We start from the raw sequence: 26542 nt of genomic DNA on the forward strand, positions 1-26542 counted from the left end.
AGCACATAGCATACCAAGAGAAGCCTCAAGAGCTGTTTTTCAGCGTGGAGCAGAGAAGGGGAAGGGGAGACCTTAATGGTGCCTGATTGAGGGTATAGGGAGGACAAAGCCAGACCCTTCTTGGAGGTTCTCTGCTATGAGACAAGAGACAGAGACAACAAGCAGTAAATACAATTTGGAATTGGGGAAAGTGAATTTTCCTTTTCATTTATTCATTAATTAGCAGAAAGGTAGATTGGACAAGTCCCTTGGAGCACAGTGTTGAACTAGACAACCTTCAGAAGTCCCTGCTAACCTAAAATACTTTATGATTCTATGAAATTTAATAGAAATGCTGAGTCTACTTACTGCATTTCCTGTGCTGGTACATTTAATCAGACAACTAAATAAAACACTCCCAATATTTGAGACAGTAAGCATATCCACACCAATAATAAAAGGAAAGAGAAAAAAAGCCAACAAAACAAACAAACAAACAAAAATCCTCCAAAATGTTCTTAAAAACCATGATGGCATCTGAATGCTCAGTCTGGCAAAGAAAAGCAGCGCTAACTTCTGGTTGACAATAACTTTCTTTATTTTAGTAAGGAAAACCCTGTATGACTAAAATAATTTAATATTGCATGGCTAGTTTTGATTGTTGAAAAAAAGCTTATAGAATTTGAGGCTGATGACTGTTCTAAAATGTTAGGGGAAATGTGTCTTTAAATGACATTTCATCTAAAGAAGACTGCATGGCTTAAGCACCAAAGACCAAAGTGAAGCAACAGGAGGACATGTCAGAAGGAAGGCAATAATAGGAAGCAGAAGGCTGCAAAAACTATTTCTGACTTGGTACAAACAAGTAAAAACATAACAGCAAGTTAACCCCTACTTTTAATTCCTGCCTGTAATCAAATAAACAGTATGTGAAACTAGAATGTACTTCCATTTTCTCTAAGTACTTTGTAGGAAGCAGGAAAGAAACAAGAAAAAAAAAAAAGACAAATAAAACCACATGAATAAATTTATGCTCAAATAATAATCGCAGCCGCAAAAAAAAAATTAAGGTATCTGTTACAGTAAGAAATCAGAGGTGACTGAACAAGGAATGGTAGTGGAAATATTGCCTTGGACTTCAACTTTGTTCCTTTGCAAGAACAGCACATTGCAAAAAGAAGTGATTCAGGTTCTTAGCACAACCCTAACCTCCCTTAATTTTACATTCTCACCATCTCTCCAATTCTCCTTACTTCAGCTTCAGGAATAAAACCTCTAAATGGAATCTCAAAAAAAAACCCCAGGAGGAATCACCTCTAAAGAATGATATGTACATTGTTACTGATAGTGTACTTTGTTATTAATCAAGGTAGTCTGAAAAGAAACAGAAAACTCAAAGCAACCTAATACAAATTCAGTGTAGATTTTTTCATAGAAATACAGGAAAGGTGGAAAAAAGAGAACATGCTTCTTATTTATTTTTCACATTAAGATTTGCCATTCTTACTGTATTTGCTATATAAAACAATCTACTTTCTATTTTATAAAAAGTGTGAACTTATAATGGATAATTAATTTCTTTAAGGGTTATTTGAGATGAACTGCTACAGTTTCCCTAAACTTTGAGAACATACACCTTACAATCATGAAATAAATAATACATATAATAAATAATACATATTAATGTTGGATATGTAAATTTACATAAGTTATAGATTTAGAAAGAATGCTAAATAGAAGTTCTTAACAGATAATAAAAATACAGTAAAAATAATTTTCATACCCCATTAACTGTACTTTCTTCAAAGCTGATATGAAACTTTGAGAAACAAATTGCAGACACTAATTTAGCGGAGGGAAAATTATTGGAATGATTGATTAGTAACCAGCTAGACTTCTACTTGTTTTAAAACCAAAATAAAATTCCTGTTTCATCAATTACAACATATGAAGTGCACTGAGGTCTACACAGATACATCATGCCCCCACATACCCACTTGTGCACTAGTTCCCAATTCAGTACTTGAGAATGATTATTAGAGGCAGGAAAAATGCTTCATTTTTTCCTACTTAGCAGTTCTAGAAGACCACAGTAATTTTCCATTGCCCAAGTAATTTCTGGGCCAAAAAAACTGAGTCCCTGACCTGCAAATCTTTCCATTTGGCAAAACATGCCTCTCCAGTTTGTACACAGGTACAAATAGAAATAAAATTAAAGTACATTCATATTTCAGTAAGATGCTGGTTTATTCAGGTGTTAATTGGTGAATCAACATTTTGCATTTTCCACATGTACCAAAGTTTTTGCACACACTTCAAAAAGTATTGGATGAAGAAGAAAATAACTCCTTACAGTATCTGCTTTAAAAAAATATTTTTCCAGTAGGCTTCCTTATTCACAAAACCTATTTAGAGGGCAAATCATTTTCCAAATAAGCAAAAGAAGGTGCACAAGCTTAAAGGACCATTAAACTTACAGGAGCTGCAGGGAAGCTGGATGAAAGCTCATATGGTTCCTCGGAGATCCAATGGCCTAATTCCAAAGACCACAGAACCTAAAAGAAAATAAATGCTAAGTAGAATCTTAAAATTTCTAAAATCACTTTTTGAATGTGTAATTAGAAGTGACAGTGCTGTTACAACACCTGGCTTTCTATTTCATTTACCCAAACCAAATAATTTGGTGAAAAATCAATAAATAAGAAAGAAACAATTTTTACAACTAAAACAAACCATTGAAATATCAGTCATACTTCTAGGCACAGCTATATTACATTCTAAAACATTGTGAGGATATTAAAAAGTCAACTATTTTTTAATCACAATACATAGAGCAAAAAATTTGAAAAAGCGAGTCATAATATACCAGTTCTGTTCTCTCATTCAATAATCATTGAATTTCATGAGGTTCCTGTTGGCTCATTTCTCCAGCTTGTCAAAGTCCTTCTGAACAGGAACATCCATCTGCTGTATCAAACACTCCCCACAGTCTTCTGACATCTGCAAACTTGCTGAGGGTGCATTTTTCCCCATCATCCAGATCATAAATGAAGATGTCAAACAATACTGGACCCCTACTACTACAAGGATTATGCAACTATTGCAAAGAATCCACATCACATATATAAATCATCCTGCAAAGAAGAATAACTCAGTTTCTTGCTCTGTAGTAACCTCCTTTGTCAGCGTCACACTCTAGAGCACAAAAGAAGTCTGCAGAACACTGACACTCCAGAAAACACATAATCATTTGTGTGCATCATTTGTGAGCTCTGACCTGGCACCCCTTAAGTTCAAAAAAGTGCTGTTACCAACAGTGAGACATTCTGTTGCTCCTAGAGAAAGTGAAGCTAACTGAATAAGAAGCAGACATATCCCCCCTAAAGAGGATATATGGAATTTATCAGAAAGCAAATCCCTGTTTTAGGATAATTGAGCTTCTCTCATATCTTCCCTAAATAGCTCTCTAGCCATTTCAAATAGATTAAGTCATTAGCACAGCCATGCACTATTAAACAGTTGTCATTATTCATCTTAGAACAAGCTCAATTTAATCAGTGTCTGAAATTATTCCCATGCTTGATTCACAATGACTGAAATACTCTGCCATACAAATGCATATATTATTAGTTTAAATTTAAATTATAAATTGTTCCCAATTAAAATTTGTGAACGCGTCTATGAAATATTCCCTGTAGATAAAAACTGGCATTATATATACTGAGCATGGTAAAGTTATCCTTTACAATGTTACATCTCACTAATGGGAAATTCTAAGCTGAACAAATTGATCATAAACTAGCAATATAAACCTTATAAAATGGCCCAATTGCTTGTAAGAAAGTAAGTTTCTGTAAAGGGCTCTTTTGCCCCAAATCTATTGCTACAAAGCAGTAAATTGCAAATTCAGTTTTCATAACAAAATTATTTTCTAAATAAGTTCTACAGTTTTCAGTCCAAAGTATCTTATGCCTGATGACTTCCAGGGAAACCAACAACCTCGAATGTGAACTTCTTTAAAAGCTGTTTCCTTGTTTGATGTGACAAGTGATGTCTGACTTGTGAGGAGAGGTGTCCCATTTTGCAGGCTATTGGAAAAGATTTTTTTTTTCTGACAATAGAAAGCAGCATATCCTTAGACTTACTGCTAAACTTGATTACAAAACATTCAAAGAATACGTTTACTTTTAGAAAAAGCACAATCAAATATTTGTAAATGCAACAGCTGTGCAAAAAGAGAAAATAATTTCTACAGCCATTATATCACACCAAACATAAAAATAAGAGTTAAGCGCATTAATAAATCAATGACCTTTAAAAATATTCAAAACCTAATGCATTGCAATGTTCAGCTAAGAAAAGTATTGTAACTTCTTAAAGAATACATTTAAGACTGCAACTTAGGATTTTAAATTATGAATTTTAGGGTGGTACCTGTGTATATTTTTTATAATTACTTTTAACAATTTACAATAAGAATATCAAAGCCTCTTGGCTTTATACTTATAGCTGTATATATTTATTGAACATAAAAGAAACTTGTTAATGTAATTTCTCTTTTAATCACGATATAAATAGACATATTACATTAAAAAAATTCTTCATAAATAAACTTGAGCAGGAACAGATGTACTGTGCTGTATTACATATACAGCACGTCCTTATAGTACCAAAATTATGTTTGCATCAAAAGTAGCTGGAAAACAACCTAAATAGATTAAAATATAAAGCCAAAAGATTAGTTATGATTAAGTAATCCTATTTCATTTTCCAGGCCAATTCTACAGCAATGACCTTTATCAACCCTTGTAGTATTTACAGAATTTTGTTTAGAAATTAAATTTGTTTGTCTTAACAAAAGATGGATTAATGCTTGTCTATCATGGTTCTGGAATTGAGTACAAAGGCATCGTATCTACTCTCCTAGATAAAAAGAAAATTGGATACTGAGTTCATGAACAGGTCCTGCAGTAAATAATTAGGTCACCACTCACTAAAACATTCAGTTTTCATGAAAACAAAGACAAGAGCTTTCCATTCCAAGTCACTGAAAGTTTGTTTCTGACTTTGGCAAATTTTCAACCAGTTATATTTTCATAGCAACACCAAAAAATGCTTCAGATTCATGTAATTCAAAAAGAAGCTATGATTTGCAATGTTATTTTTAGCTGAATACTTCAGAATGCGCATTTCTATTGAGAATAAAGAGCTATCTAGAAGTTTTCAAATGTGCAGTTGTAAAAGAGTTAGCTCAAAGGGTCTGAAAACACACTATTTGGTTAGTTATTATTTAAGGTCTCGCACCTATCCAGCTAGCACAATGCATGATCATATGGTATTTATACTTGAATAATTCATCTGGAAAATGTAAATGGAATGCTATGAAGGTTAAATGTCTGATGGTAAATTTGGTATTTCTCTAACATCCATCTCTAAAAATAACATTTTAAGTATTTCTCAGAAGAAAAAAAACACTTTCCCCTAAATTATGTCCACAAGTCAAAAGGCAGAGTTAAATACATTTACTGACTAATTTTCTACTGAATTCCTCAATTCTGGCTAGGTAAGGCTTCAGTTTTCTCATCTCTAATTAACCAATTTGGGTAAAAAGATGGCAAAAGTACTTGGTCATCTTATGGCCAAATGGCCATTGACACAATATGAAATAAGAATATGAAGCACCTACATAGTTTAAACAGGTGAAGATACATTTTTTAAAAAAAGGTTCAAAGCACTGTTTTAATTCACTTAAATAAATAAATAAACAAATAAATAAATAAATTGAGGGAATATGCATTTATGGGCAAAGTTGGACCTGGCCTCTGTGAAAGAGATAAGCACAGTTCTAAAAATATTAAAAAAGCAATCTTCCAGATAAGCAGATACTATAAGATCAAACCTGATCTGGAGATCTGAAGTTCATCTCTAGTTCTTTCTCATGCATCTCTCCTAGTCACTTCAGAACTTTGTCTAAATAGCAGCTCAATAAAATGAGTGAAAACAGCATCAGCATTTGATCCAAAAACATCTACAGGGACAAACTAATCCTTGAAATAATTTCATTCAACTTATTGGTATTATAAGAGGGATATAGATGATCCCATGATAAGTCTACAAGGTAGACCATAAGACAGGAGGACAACATTTCCAATCAATACTGCTCTGTGAAGAGCATAGGTAGATATTTTCACCATGTCTTTGTCCACAGAAGTCCAGGGCATAAAATGGGCAATGAAATTCCAGGACAGCACTTGTTGGAATACTGATTATCCATACTGCTTTATGTACTAAGACAGGAAACTATTTTGTAGTACTTATCTCTAGCTATCTTTGTAGCTATTTGAAGCTTTTTCTCAAGGAAGAAGACAACTTTCATGTTTGAGCACCCTGTTATGAAAAAGTAACTTGTGACAATTACTTTGTAACTTGTTTAATGCTCAGTACAAAGCTAAGTGTGGGACAGATAATTCAATGTATTTAATTAATAGAAGCAAAGAATCATATAGTAGGCTGGAATGAGTCTGTGGAGATGTTCTCCAAAACCCCTGCTGAAATATGCTCCTCAATGCAGCCAAGGATGATATTAGTTTTCTTTTGCCACAAAGGCACATTACTGGATCCTTAAGGTGGCCAAAGATGCAAACCTTCTATTCCAAGGAAATTAATCACTAAGAACTTCTGAAAACCCTGAAGTATACCACAACAACTTCAGGTAACTGCATATATATCATCTAGGACAAGCTTCATACTGGAAAGCCAGACATCTTGAAAACAAAAAGGCAGCAGTTTATTTTCCACCCAACAAGTAAATTTTAAAGCATTTATAAGAAAGAGGAAACCATGAAATTTAGTTATTCAAAAACCCTTTTCTGTTTAAGATGAAGAGCTATTTCTATATAAATTTCACCAGCTATGTTTTATAGCTCTGGAAACATGAGGAAAGCTGAGAAGCTGTCATCTGCAATATCAGACAGAATGGTTAATCTCTATTATTACAGTGAGCAATTGAGATGGATTAAGCTGGGCTGACAGATAAGTTCCCCACCCAGTCACCATTATTCCTATTATACATTTTTTCCCATTTGCAGTGAAACATCTAAGAATTTCCCTTTATTTTTTCCAATGCTGAACACAATACATGTTTCAGAACATAACAGAAATATATCAAGACATAAAAAGTTCAATCTGAATAATGTGAGTTGGCTAACGTTGAGCAGAAATTAATCTGTCCAAAAATAATGCATGGGATATGAGTTTGTCATCCATGAGATAAGTCCTCTTTCTAAGCTAGATAATGAGGTACAACACAGGAATATTTTGGTTAAATTAAGCACTGAAAAACTGTAACTAACTAACAGATTTTCACACAGACAAATTTCATCTAATTGAACTAACTCTAAGTAAGCCTGAATAACTGAACATTGGCATCACTGCAAGTTGCATGGACACAAACATAGTTGATATTTCAGCTACACAAACTAAATTTAATTTATTGTGTAGTAAAGTTAGAAATATTTCTTACCCATTCATAAGAAACAATCCAACACCCACGAGCAATTCCCAGCATAACATTCAAGGTACGACGAGGGCTCCCAGCAACTACATGACTTGTTGTTTCACACACTTCATTTGAGAACAAAAAGTCTCCAAGTTTCTTCACAACCTGAATTACTGTATTTTGCTTCCTAAAAAAGAAGAAAAGCTAAAAAAGCCCATGCAACACTGAATGGAGGAAGGCAGAATTATAAAAGCATATACATACCCCGCAAATTAATTCAAATTCACCTCATATCTTTCCCCACTAAACATTTTTTATCCTTTTCTCACTAAGCCTCTACCTATTTACTAGCCCTAAATTCATTAGCCTCTCCAGAGTCCTAACAGACCCTTTCCTATTATCACACAATCACATCTACTTGCACATCAAAGCCCTTTTGCCCCCACATCTATCTTGTCTGTTTAAATAAAAGCTTTTGAGTCCAGAATTATCCATTATGTTGTTTGTGTACAATGACCAACACAAGAGAGCCTAATTCTTTGTTTCTTTTATAGCACTATAAAAAATATTACCAAGGAATGTAAACATGTAGACACAGCACATTTAACAGGTTTTCATTAAGAAGCCCTAGATTTTCAGCATCTGAATAATGCTGTGTCTAAATTTAGAAAAGTCCTAAAGTTCTATCTGGCTTGCAACCTACACATCTATGCTAATGTTTCAATTAAAAATTCACTTATCCTTAAATACAATTATAATGAAATACATAAAATTAGATCTACATTCCAGAACGGCCATCTATAAATGGAATTCTAATTTGAGCTTTCTACATAGCTATGCAGGAGCACATAAATATATAATTATGAAAACAGGAAGACCTTGGTATCACAAGAGAAAAGCTGTTGCATGATAACAATTTACTGCTTTTACTAATGATTATTTTTACAATTGTAAATGATCCTTAAAGATCTGTAAAATAAAGCAAAATTCTGGTGGTCTCTCTACTCCCCAAACTAACTTGCAAATATCCATGCAACAAAAGAGAAAGCAATTAGTCACAAACTTGAACACAGCCACACTATTACAGTGGTGATCCTTTAAGGCAAAACTTCTGAGGTGATCACAGACACAATGCAAGTGCACTCAGAGCACCTCCAGAAGCCTTCGGGGTTGCTTCATTCTCACTACATTTAACTGCACAGAAAGGAAGCCTGCTAGAACTCCCGAAATATCCCAGCTAAAACAAACACTGCTTAACAGAATCCCAACAAAACTGCAAAAAAATTCTTCACAAAAACTAGAGCAATCATTTTTCAAGAAGTTTAAAACAAAAAAAAATGTATAGTGAAAACAGTGCAGCAAATTAATGTTACAATGAAATCAAAAGGTGATATTGTATGTTGAGATACTTTAAAAAAATCCTATGGCTAACCCTCTCTCTGGCCTTGGCTATATAGCTTTGATTGTTACTAGAATTTTTAGTATTCCCTTTTCATTTTGTGAGCTTTAGCTTGATATAGCCTACAAGTGAATGTTTCTGCAACATTGCAACTCATAGGGGCTGGCCCTGCTCAGACTGCATGCTCCATGCTTTACCTGAACCTTTTCTAAATTCTTCCTGTGTCTACACAAAATTCCTCACAAGGATATGAAAAATTTTTGTTGTACAAGTCTTGAATCGAAGACGTCTTACAAACTGCAGAGAAAACTCACCAGTTTATACTTGAGACATGCAAAAACTGGTGGATGAAAATTTACAGCTAAATTTCACTGAATTTTTAAATCAGAAAATTAGATAGCTGTATGGTTGTGAATCAGTGAGCAGCATTTATCATTATCTCAAAACCCAATGCCATGAAACCATTGAACTCATGCATCTTAAAATGCAAATTCTAATGAATCACTTCTGAGGCTGTAGCTACTGGGTAGTAGAATTGGCTTTTGACCACTGGGTTGTGTTTTGGAGGACTGTTTTCTGTTCTTTAGTTGTTTCAGAAGCAGTTCTTTTCCCTTCAACCATTTACAAGATGATGAATGCCTACAACTGTAGTCAGCCAAAAGAAGTCTCGATGAAAAGGTTGTGAAGAAAAGCAATTTTTATCCCCATTTATTTTAATGAAATAGTAACTGGCTGGTGGGAAAAGTCAACATATAAGAACATGAAAGAAATAATATGTTAATGACCTGTTTTAAAAAAATAAATCCCCAGCTCAGCCAGGATTTGTTCTCTTCTTTCAAGCAGACCACAGCCTCCGTTTTCCCCTATTATCTGCTCTGTAGTAATGATCCACAGTGATTCTGCATTGCATGACTTGTGAGATTCATTTTATAGTCCTGGTGTTACTAGGATCCAGTCACATTAAATAGAAGAAAAATATTAATTCTATTTTATGTTTCTGACATATATAAGTACACTTCTTAATAGCTATTGATAACCTTTTACAAAAAACTTCTGAAAGCATAGCCACTAAGTGCTGTTTCTGAGTATTTATTTCTATGTAACTGTCAACATTTAGTTACAGCAAACCTGAAACAGATTTTTGGGTAGTATAAATATCTTGAGTTTTGAAAAAGAATTCAAAAACTGTAAGCAAGTGTAGTATAAAATATGGAATCGTGTTTTTGTTGGATGTTCCTTATGCTTTAAGACTTTTAAGAGAATGATAAGAGCATGCCAGAAAATTATTAACTCTCCCCCAAAATATGCAGTGGCAGCTCCTTCTAATGTTTTGAAACGAAGTCACTAGAAAGCCTACAACTGATATTTATTCTGCAACTATTTGTATGAAATAAAACATTTTAAACTGATGTTTCATATTATGACTTTTTAATTAGAAATAATTAAAATGTATGCTGAAAAGGCTGTGTTGGGCTGAACCATTTACTACATACAAATACTACATTCCTTCAGATAAGTTCAAAACTTAAGATTTTAGTTTTATTGCTTGGAAGCACTGTTGATCTCACCTGTGGAACTACTTCAGTCTCCACCAGAGCAACAAAAACATATACATACAGTGCAAATAACAACAGAATATGTATGTACAAACAAGTTTCTAGCAAGGATACAGAACAAAATAAAGAGCAGAGCCTAAAAATAAATTTAATTTTCTATAAGCATAAAAAATTTATCAATATTCAAATTTAAATGGTGGGCTGAATAAAGAATCAAAATGGTTAATACTTACTCAGAAGACATACTTGTCATAACTAGCGTCCTTGTTGGCTAGAGACATGAAAGAAACAAGAAAACATAAAAAATCTGAAAAAAAAAACTTTGGAAAAAACCCCTTAAATTAGAAAATGTTATGTAAAAAGGTGCAAACTACCGCATAAGTATACTATCACCTGGGGAAAAGTCTACATACTAGAAATACTAAACTTTGAGGATGAGGAACACCCTTCAATCATGTTTTATGACAAAGCAAACGATGTAGCAGAAGACAGGAATATAAGCTTTTTTTAGTAAAAGCAAAATGCAAAGGATTTCCAGCTTGAGATGTCGCAGAAATAAGGACAGTATTGATCTACTTAGTTTTCATCAGATGGAAAGGAAAAGGAAAGGGACTCTTACCCACAACAAAGAAAACATGCGATTTAAAATTCCAGTTTCTTCCAAAAGAAAGGCAAAAACTGGCTGGGACACTTCAGAAACAAGAAATCTAATTTTAATGTGTTTGGTTTTATTTTGATACTGTATTTTTGGGGGGTTTTGGAACAACTTCAGTATTTTATGTCAAGGTTAAATAAACATTCTTTCAACTCTTCAGTATTTTCTAGCGAGTAAAAGTTGTCCAAGTAATAGCACAAACAGGACATACTCAAAGAATACAGCAATCTTCATATCAGCAATTCTGAGACACCTTAAACAGCAGTCCTCCCTTCTCCTGCAATACTCCCCATAGCTTATGTGAGAAGTGGGAATACTTGCCCCATACGGACTTAAAATAAGCTTGGGAAGAATTATTATTACAGAGGTCAGAAGAGGAGGAAGTTCATCACCACTGACCATGAAAGCCTCCAGTATGCATAAAGGCAGGACAGAATATCAATTTTAGCAGCATCAGAGAAATACATAACTACATAGAACATGGTCATTAACAACACATGTAAGAAGAGGTTTTGATCATCTTAGCTTAGAATTACTCATAGCTACATAAACATGCACAAATATATATTTATACACAATCATTTTGATTTTGTAGGAAAAGGAGACAGAATTTTATACAATGGTTTCAAAAAACTTCTTCTAATTTTCAAAATCAGCATATGAATTTAAATTACTTCTCCACATAGCTACTGCTCCATATGAAATACTAACTCCCACTTCTGTCCCCCAGTATATTACCATGACCACAAGTGGTAGGCTCCCAAAGTCTCCACTAAAATACAGTTTATTTTGAGTAATGCATTGAGGTAAGAGTACAAAAATAACTGGAAGCACAGGCAAAAAAAAAAAAAAATTCAGGGCAACTCATTTCACCCAGTAATGAATCAAAGAACAGAAGAGAGAAATCTGCTGGAATTCCATCTGACCTCTGTTATCAGTACAGAAGAGTTCTCTATTGAAAAACCAAATAATCTCTCACATTTAAGAAAAGAGCTGGAAATACCCATGTAGATTATTAGACTAACTATTAGAATGCAGACTAATAATGTGCACCATGACTATTCATTATATTAACACTCTTTGCATAAATAGAACACAATTTAGATACCCTTGACAATGCAGATTAAAGATAACACAAGTAGTAATCATTTCAATATACACATGGCAATTTCATTGTGGTTGTGCACATTTAAAAACCACAAAATCCAGATACTATTTAAGTCTTCAGAAGTAACATAATGCAGCATATTCAATAATTTTTAAGATTAATAATTAACACGCACTTAGACCACACTATGTAAGCTCTACAATACTTCAAACCGACCATGAATACAATGTGAAAATATAAACCCAAATAACAATAAAACAAAATAGAAATTAAAAAAAAAAAGGATGAAGCTTTTGCATTGAAATATTTGAAAGAAATTCTATGCAGTATTTTTGGAAATACAAGTGTTCTAACTTGTTGCCAGCAATACTTACTGATGATGTCTCACTCTACTGCTAGTCTGATAGCTAAAAAGAATATGCACTTATCTTGATCAAATTTGGTTCTATTCTTAGCCAAAAGAATTTCTACTGCATTACTTCCAACTCCAAACAAGCAGTCATATTTAATTGCTCTTGAAAGTTTCAACTCAATTCTACACTGGAGTTTTATATGCAAAGAATCTGAGCAAAAGTAATGACAATGCAACAATATATGTAAAATATATCTATCATAACATGAATATATTAGTATTAAGTTACATGCTCTCAAAATTTGACAATAAACACTTAAAAAAGACATCTAGTAATACATTGAGTAAGGGCTCTTGTGGCAAAAGAACCCCACATTACTGCACAGGTTAGGTCAGGTGATTAAAATCAGATGTGAGGCCACATTATTATGAGCATATACCTCATACTGTCTTAACATACATTGTAGGATCTCCATAAACTCATGAGCATTAAAGGACTCTGGGATGTAACAGCTTGGTAAGGCAAAAAACAGGGCTTAAAAACAAGGTTTTGCTTGGCTCTGTCCAGTCTTTCTGGGTGGAAAAACTCATCTACATCAAATGTGTATGTTTCAGCATGGTCACGACACTCTCCTCTATTACCCGAAGCCAGGCCTCATTGCTATCACAATCAAGGTTCTTGCCTAAAAGTCTGGAGATAAATCCACACACAGAAGTTGCACTAGGTTCTTGAGAGTGTTTCTCTAGTATTAGCTCTAAAGTAGATCTTGATGTGTCAGTTCAGAATGCACAGAAAAGTATCCTTCCTCGCAATTTTTTATAAATGTTATGAAAGTACTACTAATCATACCACTATTTTTGCCAAACTTGGCTTAAAGAGAAGCAATACTATAAACTAAGGCCAGCGCAGCTTGAGATCCTACAGCTGCTTCTTCAGCTTCAGAGCAGACATGTTTGTTAGGAGCTCCTTAATACCATGTCTATAGGTAAGTAAAAATAGTGGACCCACACAAATCAGAAAATCTACAGCCTGTCCTGACCTTACCCTGTAGCTTTTGTGTTACAACACATTGTGTACAAGATGATGTAGTGAGAATTCTGAACAAATGTCTTGTTGGTGCACTTCGAAGTGGTTCACAGACTCAAGAATGCAGAAGGGTGTACATAAAATGTAGAAATTGGAAATAAATTTAATTTCTTCCAAGCTACTATTTCATTTGCATTCAGAACTGCATATTTTTGCAAGTTAAAGGTCATTTGCTAAGCAGACAATATTTTGTTTTATTGCTTCAATAAGACAAGCAGTACTCTTTAATTACAGTTACCAAGTAGAAAACTTAGCCAAACTATGTTCTAATTTTCAGTTCTACATTCTTCAAGTTAATTGCTTTCTCCACCACCCCCTACTATGCAATTTTTCTTCTGTACTTTTTGGGTCTGTTTTATTTTACATGTTGCTTTTATTGAAAAAAAAAGAGTTAGCATTTACTTTTCTGACCAGCAAAAAGACATCTGGTGAGCATCATTATGAGTTCTAATGCTTGTTTGTAGCAGGATTATTATTAATAAAACACTGGAAAAGGTGGTATTAAGTTAACTGGTCCTTTTATTTACCATTAATCTCTGAATCCTGAAGAGTTGCATATCCATACTCTGAATCAGAGCACACGCTTCTTTCTGAATTATTTTTGAGGTCTGGAATTCAGACTTCACTATAAATGACAGCTTCAGCTTTCCTTTATATATTTCTTTAGAAGCACTGTTGCATTAAGTACTTCTTTAGTGTCTGCCAACAACAAGATTTTTCTAAGTCATCTGAAATATAGAACATTCATTTCAGTAGCTAGAAGGAAATAGTATTTGTAAATCTCCCCAGTACTTAAAAGTGATAATTCCTATTTGTTAACTGATCTACACCACAGAAGAGGTATCCAACCTCAAATTGTATTCTTTCTCTCTTCTAAATTTGAGCTGGTGCTTCTTGGAACTGAAGGACAAGATGAAAAAAGTCCTGTTTTGTACAACCTGCTTTTCAAGAAGGCGAACTCAAACTTTGCTTTGTAAAGCATGTCAAGAGTTCTTTTTCATAAGTGACAAATGAATAAAAATGAGACCATAAAATGTTCTCCCAGACTAGCTCTGAAGAATGAAGTGTATTCATGCAAAGAATTAATTTGACAGGAATAGGTTTAGATTTGTCACTGGTTAAATTCCAGCCTATGTACATTATATCTTATTTAATCTTTGTATCAAGAATCCAGGTCTCAAATATTTTTCAAGAAATTATTTCAACTAAAGGACTTTTAAATTGTCTATTATTTAGTCCAAGTTCTCCTCTTGTGCCTTAGGGTTGACTGAAGTTCTGAAATAAGCCTCAGAGTAGTCTCAAACTCAGATACATGTTTTAGTGGAGTGAAAAAAGATCTTCAACTTCAGGACTCAACAAGATACCCTAAGTGGTTTGGCCCATATACAAAGGATAAAGAACTTTTGGAGGCAGGTGGGAAGAAAACAGTACACTTGTGAGCAAAGACAGTTTAAGGAAGAGTATATTATACTATCTATTTTATAATCTTCAAATCCCTTTTTCTCTGGCTATTGTAGGTCTATCAGATGGTTTTGAAATTGCTTTACTACCTTACACTCAATTTTGTTCTCTCCAACTGCATTTCAGAAGTAATAATTTTCAGTCTTATTAGTATATGAACCAAAAGACAGAGCTGTAGGTAGCATAGGAATATTAAAAAATCAGGGTAATTTCACTCTGCTTGTATTCAAGAAGATTGCAATGAGGACCCAAACCTTTAAAGCTGTTTATAGAAACAATTTATAAGTAGTACTACATTAATTTATTCAAGTAATTGTGGCTTATAGCTGAAAATAACTGGTAATTGTAATGAATGATAACTATTCAGTATTTTTAAACAGCAATTATTCAAAGCTGTAATTTAGTTTCTGGCTGGCCTTTCTCTTATCAGTCCTTTGATACTGATATTTTGACTCACCATTGTGAGTCATCGGGCAGAAGAACTTAGGCATAAAGATACATTTCCTGTGTAGGCTGTAAGCATGGAACCATTTTAAGAGGGAAAGAACTATTTTGCTTCACCCCAACTGTTACATGGTGGGTTTGCACAATTGTTAGCAGTGTAAGGTGAATTTGGATAGTTGAAGTCCTCTGGAGACTGCCAACTATGCAGAGTGGGATTTGAGGTGAAGATATTTGCAGGCCAAAAGACTCAATCCAGGTTTATGTTAATTTTCTGTTAAAATAAAAGATTTTAAACTTCAGTACATACTTTGCTGACAAGATTGTAACCCACTTGATGGTAATCAACAACCTGACTTAAAGCTTTACAGTCTTCTAGACCATATGGTAAACAAGTGGACAAAATTTACTTCACGCTTTTAAATGCAACAGCAATATTAGGAAGGGTATAATAATAATTTTTAAAAAACCCACATAGAATTTTTTTAGTATCTTGAAGGATTATGAATTAATTATACTTGCAGACAAATATGTGAAACACAAAAGATTTTTGTAGTGCATATGTAATGTGTTGCAAGATTTTTTCCTGTTTGACTGATTGCATATTTATATTTCTGTTCCACACTTGTTTGTCATAATTCAATTCTACAAAGATCACACCAATAATCTATTAAATGTTTAATTTTAATGAAGGAAAAGATGGAGAATGGAAATGGAAATTTCCAGAGAAAGGATGGAAATTTGTCAAATTATTAAAAAAAATCTTGATGAGGAAACATCAAATGCTGACAAAAAGGAGTTTAGGAAATCTTTTGTTCAGATTGATTTTCAACAATTTTCAAGATCTGCAAGACTAATTTAGAAAGGAGACCCATTACCAAAAGGATTTCCAGTAGAGTTATGCCAGATACCAATAGGTTTATGTAGGCTGCTCATTTTTCAGAAAGTTAAAAAAAAAAAAAAAAAAAAAAAAAGAGGATCTAAGCAGCAGTTGCTTTTCCTCCTGATAGTTGCTGATTCCAAGAGGGAAAACAGTTTCAGTTTTACAGTTATTCTCTGCCAAACCAGCTGCAGTCCAGTGGATTATGTGGTTTTCTGGCATGATGGTTGTGAACATAGTGCATATCAAAATCAGAAAAGAACAGCATAGATACATATCTTCAGCAATGAGGTATGCTTCAAGCATGGACTCTATGATCTGACTTCTTGCTCAACATCTCTGTACTGTTCCCCCTCATGCTCTGAGCCAGAAAGCTGCATTTGTTTTTTGCACCTAAGCCTTCCTTCCACCATTAAATCCAAGAGCACCCCAGACTTTTATTTAAAAGGATGGAGATGACACAAATGTACTTCAAACTTGAGATTCCAGGATGTTACTCTTGGTGCTTATCCTTATCTACCATTCACTATAGATAGATCTTGATCAATTTCCTACTTGCCTAAAATTAGTAACAAAAAGATGCTCTGAATTAATGTGAAGCCGCATAAACAGTCTCTTAATCAAAACTCATCAAACCTACCAGCTTGCTGGAAAAAAAAGAAACAATGAAATGGGTTTTTTTTTCCTTAATCTATGGAGACAAAAAAATTTCAAAACTCTCCACCTACTTAAGCCTCTATGTCTTTTAGAAGAAGGTTCTAAAAATAATCAATATGTTAATTTGTTGAGCAAACAAAAATTTAGTGACAATTTTATATAAAAAATTGGGGAAATTCAGTTCCTGGATCTTTCCTATCCTGTAAGATGACAAGCTACAGTCAACCACCTCAGGTTTCACTGTCACAGCACATTTCCAGTGTTCCAAACAACAACACGTACAAGAGTGTGAACACCAGCTGCAAGTGTCCCTGGAACAACAGGAAACAGCTTGAGCTGAAAGGAGCATGTGCCTTTTGCCCTAGAAAGGCACTGATTTTAAAATACACAGTTTTAAAATTAAGCAATTGACCACAGGACTTCAGTAGGTGGTCCCAAATAGCTAGTATGAAACCTGTCACAAAGGGAATGATTTCTAGGGACCCAAGGTCATAAATCAACCCATTAGGTTCATCTACAGGAGATAATCCTGTCAGGAAAGGTACCACCCCTGAGGGGTGATAACAAAGCTGTTGACATTAGCATATGGCCCAAAGCATGCAATGTAAGGTACAGCAGCAGATGCCAAGGGTATGGCTTCTGTCCTGGAAGCCCTTCACTTGATGTGGGAGAAGTGTGGGAGACAAATTCGCTAGCTAGAGAAAGTCCAGAACCAGAATTGCATTGTGAAGTTTGAGTGAAAATGGGATTAATCATATAGAAGGATTTTTAAGATTGTCCCAAACCATGGGATTTATAGGCATCCTTCATGGTGCTATTCTCTGACCACCTCCATTACATCAAGCATTTTCCCTAAACCATAAAGGAAGGTAGTTCCAGTTTTTTCTTTGTTAATTGTAATGGAGCTTGCATGCTTCCACCTGGTCTAATTCACTCTCTATTCAATTGTGTCTCAAGTCAGTAACATTTCAAGTATCAGTATTTAAAATATGTACCTATTCAAAGCAATTACAAGTCAAAACTGGAAGGAAAACATAAAACAATGTTGTCCCTGAAACCAATACAATCTAAGACAAGTCTATGAATGCACATATAAAATATGACCATAAAGTCACTTTCCTGAATGTCTGGCAAGATGCTTCATGTTTTATAGTTACATATTTTTCCGGAAATTAACATTTGCTTCGCCAGGAATAAAGTAATTTAAAAAAGGATTGTGATAACAGGATCTAACAACGGCCTGCTTCATGCTATTTGTTCCACAGCATGAGCTTAGATTGCTTGTAAAAATCTTCTCTCAAAAAATCTCCTAAAGTTCAGTGTTGATGTACCTTCACCCAAATCCAAGAACTACAGAAATACGAGCCAAGACGAATCTCTTTAAAAACAAAACTGAAGGAATTTCTGTTAAGTTCATACTGTCTTCTTTGTAAAAATGTTTTTAATCATCCCTCATGAAGTTTAACTGGTTTTTTCACATGGTTAAAGAGTTTCTTGTTTTCCCTCAGAAAACAGTATTTTAAAAGTTTTTTTTACTTTACAATTTATTCCAATTGCATTTCTAGTGATTTTAGACTTTTGATGTGAGACACTTAGATGCCTTAAAAGATATCCAGCACCTCTCATATCCCTCTAAAAATATAAAACAAATTTTTATTTGAATAAAATGGTAGTTAACTGGTTAATATTAGTCTCTGATCTTTTTAAAGTACAAAATATTTAATTTGTGATGTGCAACAGGCGTTGTGATAAACGTAAACTTTTTTGTGACAATAAGTAATGAAATGAGCACTCAACATTTCACTACTACTGCAAATAACTTGTTTGAATACATCTTTGGCTTTAACATGAATTTTATTTATTTCACTTTGTCCTCTCTATGCAAAGCAACAAAGAACTATGTATCCAATTTCATGGAATAATTGAGAAACACATCACAATGCATAAAGGGTTTATTTTATCCCTGCAATCCACTATCATCAACTTAAAATTTCTAGACCAGGGAAGCCACCTGCCGACATTCACAAGCATTGACAATGTTTATCCTTACCAACTCTGTCTCAAAACTAAGAGTGAATTTTATAAATTTGTCTGTATGCACTGCCTTTGAACACACCAAAAGTCCTGGTCTTGGGGTGGTGGTGATGTGTTTTTAAACTCAAAAATCTTTTTTCTTGAAGATATTAAAGGTTCCTGAAAATCTTATCTTCCCCAAATGTGCATGCAGCTGCCATTATAAACTGTTCTGTCTTCATGGCTTTTGTTTGTTGACAGTACAATTTTACATGTATTTGATTCGACATCTCCCACATTAACAGTACAATAAGCATGCCTATATAAAGAGTATAGATAAAGGAACTATTAGTACTTCAATCTAAAATTATGATATGCAGGTATCTGAACAAAGTGATTCTTAGTTTTGACTTCAGTTAAAATAAAATACAAGAAACTCAGTCTGCATGAGGTTTTGAAGAAAACAAAACCATACCACAATAGCACAGCAGAGAACACAAAACCTATAGCTTGATTTCTATTAAAGAAACTACAAATGAAAAACTGAAAGAACTGTAGAAGCAAATAATGTTAACACTTAGACCTAAATATTTTTGTTTCCTAAAAGATATTTTTCCTTGGGTTTTTTAATATTTACCATTACATAGTGAACTCCAAAGACCTACTGACACGCATTCACTGTACTGAATGAATTAGAATAGTAGTGTTCATTGTAGCATACACCACAGGGAATGAGTTGTAGCTAAAGCACACTAATTATCTGGGAACTACATTCAGCAAGCATCTAAAATATTTTTAAAGAGGCATTAGATTTTGAACCCTTTTTCTATAAAAAAAGATAGCTGCAATTTACATAGCTGTCTCTTATTTTGGGAAGCGAAGTAATGAATTTAACAGATCACGCTTATAACAGATTCCCAGGAATATGGTCTGTCTGAAGAGTCACATAGCCACATTGGTGGGAATGTTTGTACCTCTAACTATCTAGGAAATGGCATTTCTTTTACAGTTGTATTTTTAGCATAGAACTTCTTTTAAGATTTAAATAAGTGTTAGGAAATTCTTTATAATACTGCGATTCAAGAAAATATTACTTTAAAAAATATTTGCACCATTTCTCTCCCACTTTTTTCTTTAGGCAAAGGAAACTACCTTACATTTTCTAACTTAACATTTACATTGACAAAAGCCAGCAAAAAGTTGCAATGTTTAAGCCATAGCCACTGGAAAAAAGTATTAAATAAAAACGGTGTATAATGTTTGGTTGCTTTTGTGAAGCTTCAAGAACATATTTTGATTGGTACGAGAGAGTCTTTGCAATATAATTAGTTACAAAAATTTACATAGTCTGATTTTGCTTAGAAAAATATTATCTTAAAATTTAAACTTTTCAGTGCAACAGTCTCATTGCCAGACATAGCACCTGGTTAATCACATAGCACCTTTTTGTGACGTTCTTTTTTTTTTTCCTTTTCAGTCAAATTCCTGCCCTTCCCCAAAATTGTCTCCATATGAACCCGGCACAGTCAAGATGACAATGAAAACCTTTAAAATAAATTTTAAAAAGCATTCATGACATGAATGAAACTATGTACTGCTAGTTTATTGATATTTGAGTGAAAGGGTATTATCACTAAGCTGCAATGGGTGGATAAAAGAAGCCATCTCAAAATACTGAGTAGGAATTTTCTCTAGCATTTATTTACTTAGCTTTGCTACTGTTAAATACCTCACAGAGCATGCTTTGCAAGCAGACATCATGTAGAATAATTTAAAGATACCTCTGACTGAAAGGTCAGATCTGAAAAAGGGGACCAATAAAAGAGAATTTCATATCGCTTTTTGTTTCTCATAAATACATAGTCGTTATGTTGGGATCTTAAGACAAATGAGTCAGAATTAGCACTGATGTATAATGCTCTTGTTGAGAAATTTCACTAGAGAAGGAATCAGTACCAACAAACCTGACAAATGTCCAGGCACACTTTCTGCAAATAGCCTTAGAAAGAGTCATTGAGTATGGTTTGTGGATTTACATAGAGCAGCTTTAGTCAGTTTTCTGTGACAGGAAATTTAACTACACCAGAGAGATACTTTAGCCTAAAGAGTACACTATCTTAAATGCTTCTACAGGACATGCATCTAGATGATTTATACCTTCTAGTTATTAATTTTACACATAATATATTTAGGAAAATAAAGGGAATAAATATTAAAAAAGTAAAAAGGAGTAAGGTGCAGAAAAGTCAAATAATCTTTTAAATCCAGAGATCATTGGTCCATGGAAATTAATATAATAAATATCCAATCTTCAGGATGTTAAAAATGTTGACCAACTTAGTAATTGCACCTGCACAAAACCTTTGCATAAAAAAGTTTCAAAATCTGTATCAGTCTCTTTGAAATTCCACCAGTATCTACCAATGAAACAACTAACTTCTTTTGTATAGTTAACAACAGCAGACATTCTAAGTGCTTTAGGACTTTGCATTCTCAAAAGAACTCAGCACTCATTTCAAATGTGACTTGCTACTTTACTTGATTAAAAGAACTAATACTTATTTTCCTTATTAGTTTAATATTTACTTAAAGATTTTACAAAGGAAAAACACTAAAAAAAAGATTCAGTACTGACTCAATCCTTTTTCCCTTTTTTATAGCCAAACTAAGCTCAAATACTAAATTAAGAAATTTGCTTTTACCAGAACCTGAAAGAAAATCTTGAATAAATCTTCATTCTGCAGAAACATCCATTGCCAATGATCCAGTATAAAACAAATTTTAAAAACCTGCTGCATTTAGTATCTCCTCCAAAAGGGACAGGCATCTTTTCAGGTAACTTTAGTGGCTTTTCAGCTTTTTTCAGTTTGAACTGGATTACCAATCTCATTTATGATGTCAGCTTGGCATGAACACAGCCACTAGAAGTTATTAGATAGTTCAGTTTTATGATTATAGACCAAGAACATTAGCATAATATTCCAAGAAAAGTGAGATTCAGGAAAATTTTAAAATTGATACTGCAAAGAGAATTTATTTAATTTTTGTACATACAAAGACACTCAACGATCCTCCATGAAAGAGCCTAACAAAGCAAATGTCAGTTAAACTGACCTTTTGGCGTCTTCCAGCTTTTCTGAAGCCTCCAGTGTGCTTATTCTTCTGCTCATTAAAAATTTTGCAAGAGGCATCAGTAACGTGACACTCTGAAACTTCATCTTCACCACCTAGAAACCAGATTTAGAAACTTAAAATGAAAAATGCAAACTTATGAAATGAGACTGTAACCTATTATTTTATCATAGCACAGCACTACACACCCTTAAGATACTTCTTAATAATTTGTACAATTTTTTTTTCACTGGATTTCAGTGAGGGAAAAGGAATGACACTCAACCATCTGATTTAATATTTGAGTATCTGTTCTTACAAATAAACCAGTTGTAAAGCTTCCAATTTCCCATATTTTGAAAACTATATATTAACTACAACTAGGGAATCTGCTAAATTGCTATTTATTATAAAATGTGCAATTTCTCTGCATAGAGATATTTGGGTACGAAGCTTCAGTAGCTAGATTTTCTTTTTCTTATTGACACAATGCTTTTGGTACACACTTTGCTTATCTAAAATGACATCAAGGTCTGAAACTTGTTTTCAAACACTTTGCATGCAAATCTAGCAAACTATAGGCAGGCAAGGATTCTGTGCACATAAAGGCATATCAGACCTATTATATATGAAAAGGAACCATCCATAAGAATGCACTCTGTCAAAAACCAGTATTTTTCATTACGTATTTTATGAATTCTTCAAGTCTGTCAGGATGACTTTCCTAAGAACTAAATAATAAAGTTCTGAATCATTTGAAAAATTAGCTTGCCTGCCTAAGATGAAAAATTTTCATCTATCTTTTAAACAATTAAGCTTTAATTCCTCTAAATTTAGGGAGAGTATTTTTCCCAAATGTCATTCAATAAAGTCTAATTTAGAACATTTGTTCATTTTTAATTTCAAAAAAATTGATGAGATCAGTTAAAGAAAGTTTAATTAGTGATTAAAGTGGCCTAAATTTAGCTCCTGCCAACTAAGTTTTTTGATTAGTTTTGGAAAATACTGAAGGGTACTATCCCTATTTAGTATGCATATATAACTAAGAATCGTTTGTTTTTCTCTGACAGCTACTTACACTCTTAATCCTTGAGGTGACAAAACATCAGATTACAATTCATTATGATTACTCTCTTTAAAATTATAATCTTTAAACTAGTCAAAATTTATTGCGGCAATTTTTGTGTAATAAATGTAAACCTGGTTTTCAGGTACAACTGTTAGTTTAAATTTAATATTTAGGCATATAGTATCATGTAATAAAGAGATAACTAATAGCTATGTTAATTTTATTTAGTATTGCACTGCAACCAACTCTTTTCAATCTGAAGAAGACTGATGGCAAGTAGAAGAGGAGAAAACATGTCGCCACGCAATAAAGAAAAAAATTACCTCTTTTTCCATAAAAACCAGAACTTTTAAACATGTATTTCAAATCCTAAAGAAACCCAAACTAATTACATGACTGCATAGGATGTAAAGAGATCATGTACTCCACTGCTATGCCCAAAGTAGTCTCTGTTAATTTCGATTAGGTTATTTCAGGTTTTTTGGGGTTTTTTTGAGGGGTAGCTTGGGTTGAGGGCTAATAGTGAAAAGTGGTGTAATATTCTTTTTACTACTCTTGGCCTGAATGCTCATGCTCCACAGCACTTGTGCTTAAAGTCTTAAAACCTGTACACTTGGACTTCTTTCCAGTTCGGGTTGACTCCTGTGGGTTCTTCATATTTACAGGAAAGCAGGAAGAGAGGATAATGTCCCTTATCTCTGATTATCAGCTCATGGATCTTAGGCATTACATTAATAAGGCCTATTCTTCGCTATTCCATTCCTGTCCAGCAGCACTTCTCAAGCGCTTTCCAGCTTTTCCATCCTATAGGTCTCAAGCTTCACTATTTTCTGTTTTTTCCTGATTACTTTTTAAAGCAGTCAGGCATAAATAATGAGCTTTCATCTTTAGTACCTTTTCATAGAGGACTTTAAAGTTGACAGAAGTTTTTGAAGCAATTGCATCCAGTGTTAGTTCTCCCTAAACTAAGTTCAAATAAGCAAGCAACTCCCGCCACTGTGGTCCATTAGATCCCCGAAATTCTGTTCCAAAACACTGCTCAATGATTGGCACCAAAATGAACAACTGGGCCCTCTGAAGCATTATCAGAAATTAGAGCCATTTTGCTTTGCAGTTTAAGCTTCTACTCATTCATGATAATTTTAACACCTATGAGAACTTTTGAACCAGAATATTATCTTCAAAATTCCATTTGATACTTCCATTGAATTGAAAAGCAGTGATTAGGCAAAATGAGCTAGTTCTGCTCAATCAAATAAACCATGTCTATCTAATAAAACCTTTTTCTGTAGTACAGTTCTCTACTTTAAAAATATTGTTCCGAAGTGTCATTCAAGGTATGTAGTATCTTATCCACAAAAGCATTTACCCCAACATGAAGGAATTAAGTCCAAATTTGCCATCATTAGTAATCCTTCAGGTACACATACACAGAATATTTAATACCTTATGTTGTTATTATATTATAGATATTACTGAAGCATGGGCAAACAAATTTTTATTATACAGAACATAATTTCAAGTTTTCTGAAAAAGTATGTGCCCTCCCAGGTCCTCAGAGAGAGCCTGTTAATGGTTTATAAAAATTGTATGTAGTTTGTTATGTGCTCTAGGACAAGTGCCATCAGGCTTTGGCAAATTTGACTACATCAAAATAATTCTCAACCTGTTCCTCTACTCAGAAATACTTGTCCTCTTTTGTTTTAATAATTAGTTAAAAGTCAACTTTTTGTGATGATAAATAAAGCAAGGAGTCAAAGAAGAAATAGTTTTCTTCGTGCCTCGTTTTTTAATAGGACATAACAGAATCTGAATAGAGGACATTATAAAATATTTTTAGTGAGCCTATCTTCTTCCAAAGCTGAAAAAACCAAAAGGCACATCAAACCTAAGGAAGTTTTTACATGTGTGCTTTTAAAGACATAAACAGTACTTTAGCAGCATTAAGACCCATAACACTTAGAACCTCAGGTAAAACTCAATAATCTAAATTAAACACAATGATTTCTTGCACCAAATAACAGAATGACATTCTAGATTTTCCAACTTAACACTGAACTACATTAACTACAGTACAATGGGCCTTAGTTTAAGTCTTTTTGCCAATTAAGATAATATTTGCCTTCCACATTAGCATAAATATATAAAATTCACTCAGATAAGCCTGAAGTTTATTTTTAAGACTGGAAGTAATGCTAGGTCCGAGTTCAAATTTCTAAATTATTTTAGAGGATAAAAGCTTTAGGGAGTACACTCTTGCATTCCTTGTGCATTGTTAGTTATCGTTGTAGCCTTCAGATGAAGGGTCACATGACCTGTAGATGAGTAAGATGAACATAAGTAGCAGAATTTATTTCAGCAGAACAGCTGGGCAGCCTTGAATGTGCCCTACAAAGGAAACTGAAGCTTGCTACCACATAAGCATTAAGCCTTGAAAATTTGGTTTCAGATTAGCCTGCATATTCTACTTAAAAATGAAATGTTCTAAGTAGTCTATGGAAAGAAAGCTTATCAAATCATCTTTTCATTAAAAGTACTGGGTAAAAGTGCCACTGACATAAAATCACAACAAAAAAATGGGCAAGAAAAGTTTTTGATATTTAAAACAGAAATAACATTTTATATGGCTATTTGATTACTCGTAACCATATATATATGATGAATGAAGACAATTCATTAGTTTTTTAAAATATACTGGATTTACCAGCTTTCAAATAACGTACAGTATACAGAAAAAACCCCCCAATTTGCAATTTATTTACTAATAGGGATAAGAAACAACTTACATTTAATTAAAAGAGGAAATACTTAACCCATAATTAATAAAAATCAATCATTCAATCATAGAGAATCACAGGAGTAAGTGTAATACAAGATTTTCATTTTCTACCACGCAACTTGCATTATTAGGGAAAACACAACTTCTCTTACATTAGTGATTCCTTCCATTTTTAAGTGAGCTCATTCAAGCTGTCAAACTTGAGGTCCTACTTGCCTACACTTTGTGTAAATCTATGGAAATAATATACTTTGGTGAAATTAGGGAAATCCATTTCATCGGATCCAGCATGTCAGTAGTAAACTTGCTGTATGCCCTCCTTGCTGCCCCAAGATCTTGAACTCCAACATTTCATGGTCACTGCAGCCTAGGCTGTCCTTGAGCTTCCTCACCAGCACCTCCTTCTTGGGGAGAACAAGATCCAACATAGAACCTCTACTTCATGGCTCATCTATCACTTGGAGCAGAAAGTTGTCCTTTATGGGTGTACATTTATA

General features: G+C 33.6%; 1 protein-coding gene across 3 annotated transcripts in view; it reads right to left on the reverse strand.

Moving 5' to 3' along the window:
* The window catches only part of MCPH1 (microcephalin 1), a 118206-nt gene that overhangs the window by 77869 nt on the left and 13795 nt on the right, over nucleotides 1–26542 (reverse strand). For all 3 annotated transcript variants that reach the window (XM_031061417.1, XM_031061419.1, XM_031061418.1), the window contains exons 8-11: nucleotides 22201–22313; nucleotides 10666–10703; nucleotides 7502–7664; nucleotides 2457–2534 (exon numbers count right to left, since the gene is read on the reverse strand). In XM_031061417.1, coding sequence (XP_030917277.1) covers nucleotides 2457–2534; nucleotides 7502–7664; nucleotides 10666–10703; nucleotides 22201–22313 — 392 coding nt within the window. The remainder of the gene's footprint in view (nucleotides 1–2456; nucleotides 2535–7501; nucleotides 7665–10665; nucleotides 10704–22200; nucleotides 22314–26542) is intronic.

Source organism: Geospiza fortis, unplaced genomic scaffold, assembly GCF_000277835.1.
Source record: "Geospiza fortis unplaced genomic scaffold, GeoFor_1.0 scaffold56, whole genome shotgun sequence".
Taxonomy (NCBI): domain Eukaryota; kingdom Metazoa; phylum Chordata; class Aves; order Passeriformes; family Thraupidae; genus Geospiza; species Geospiza fortis.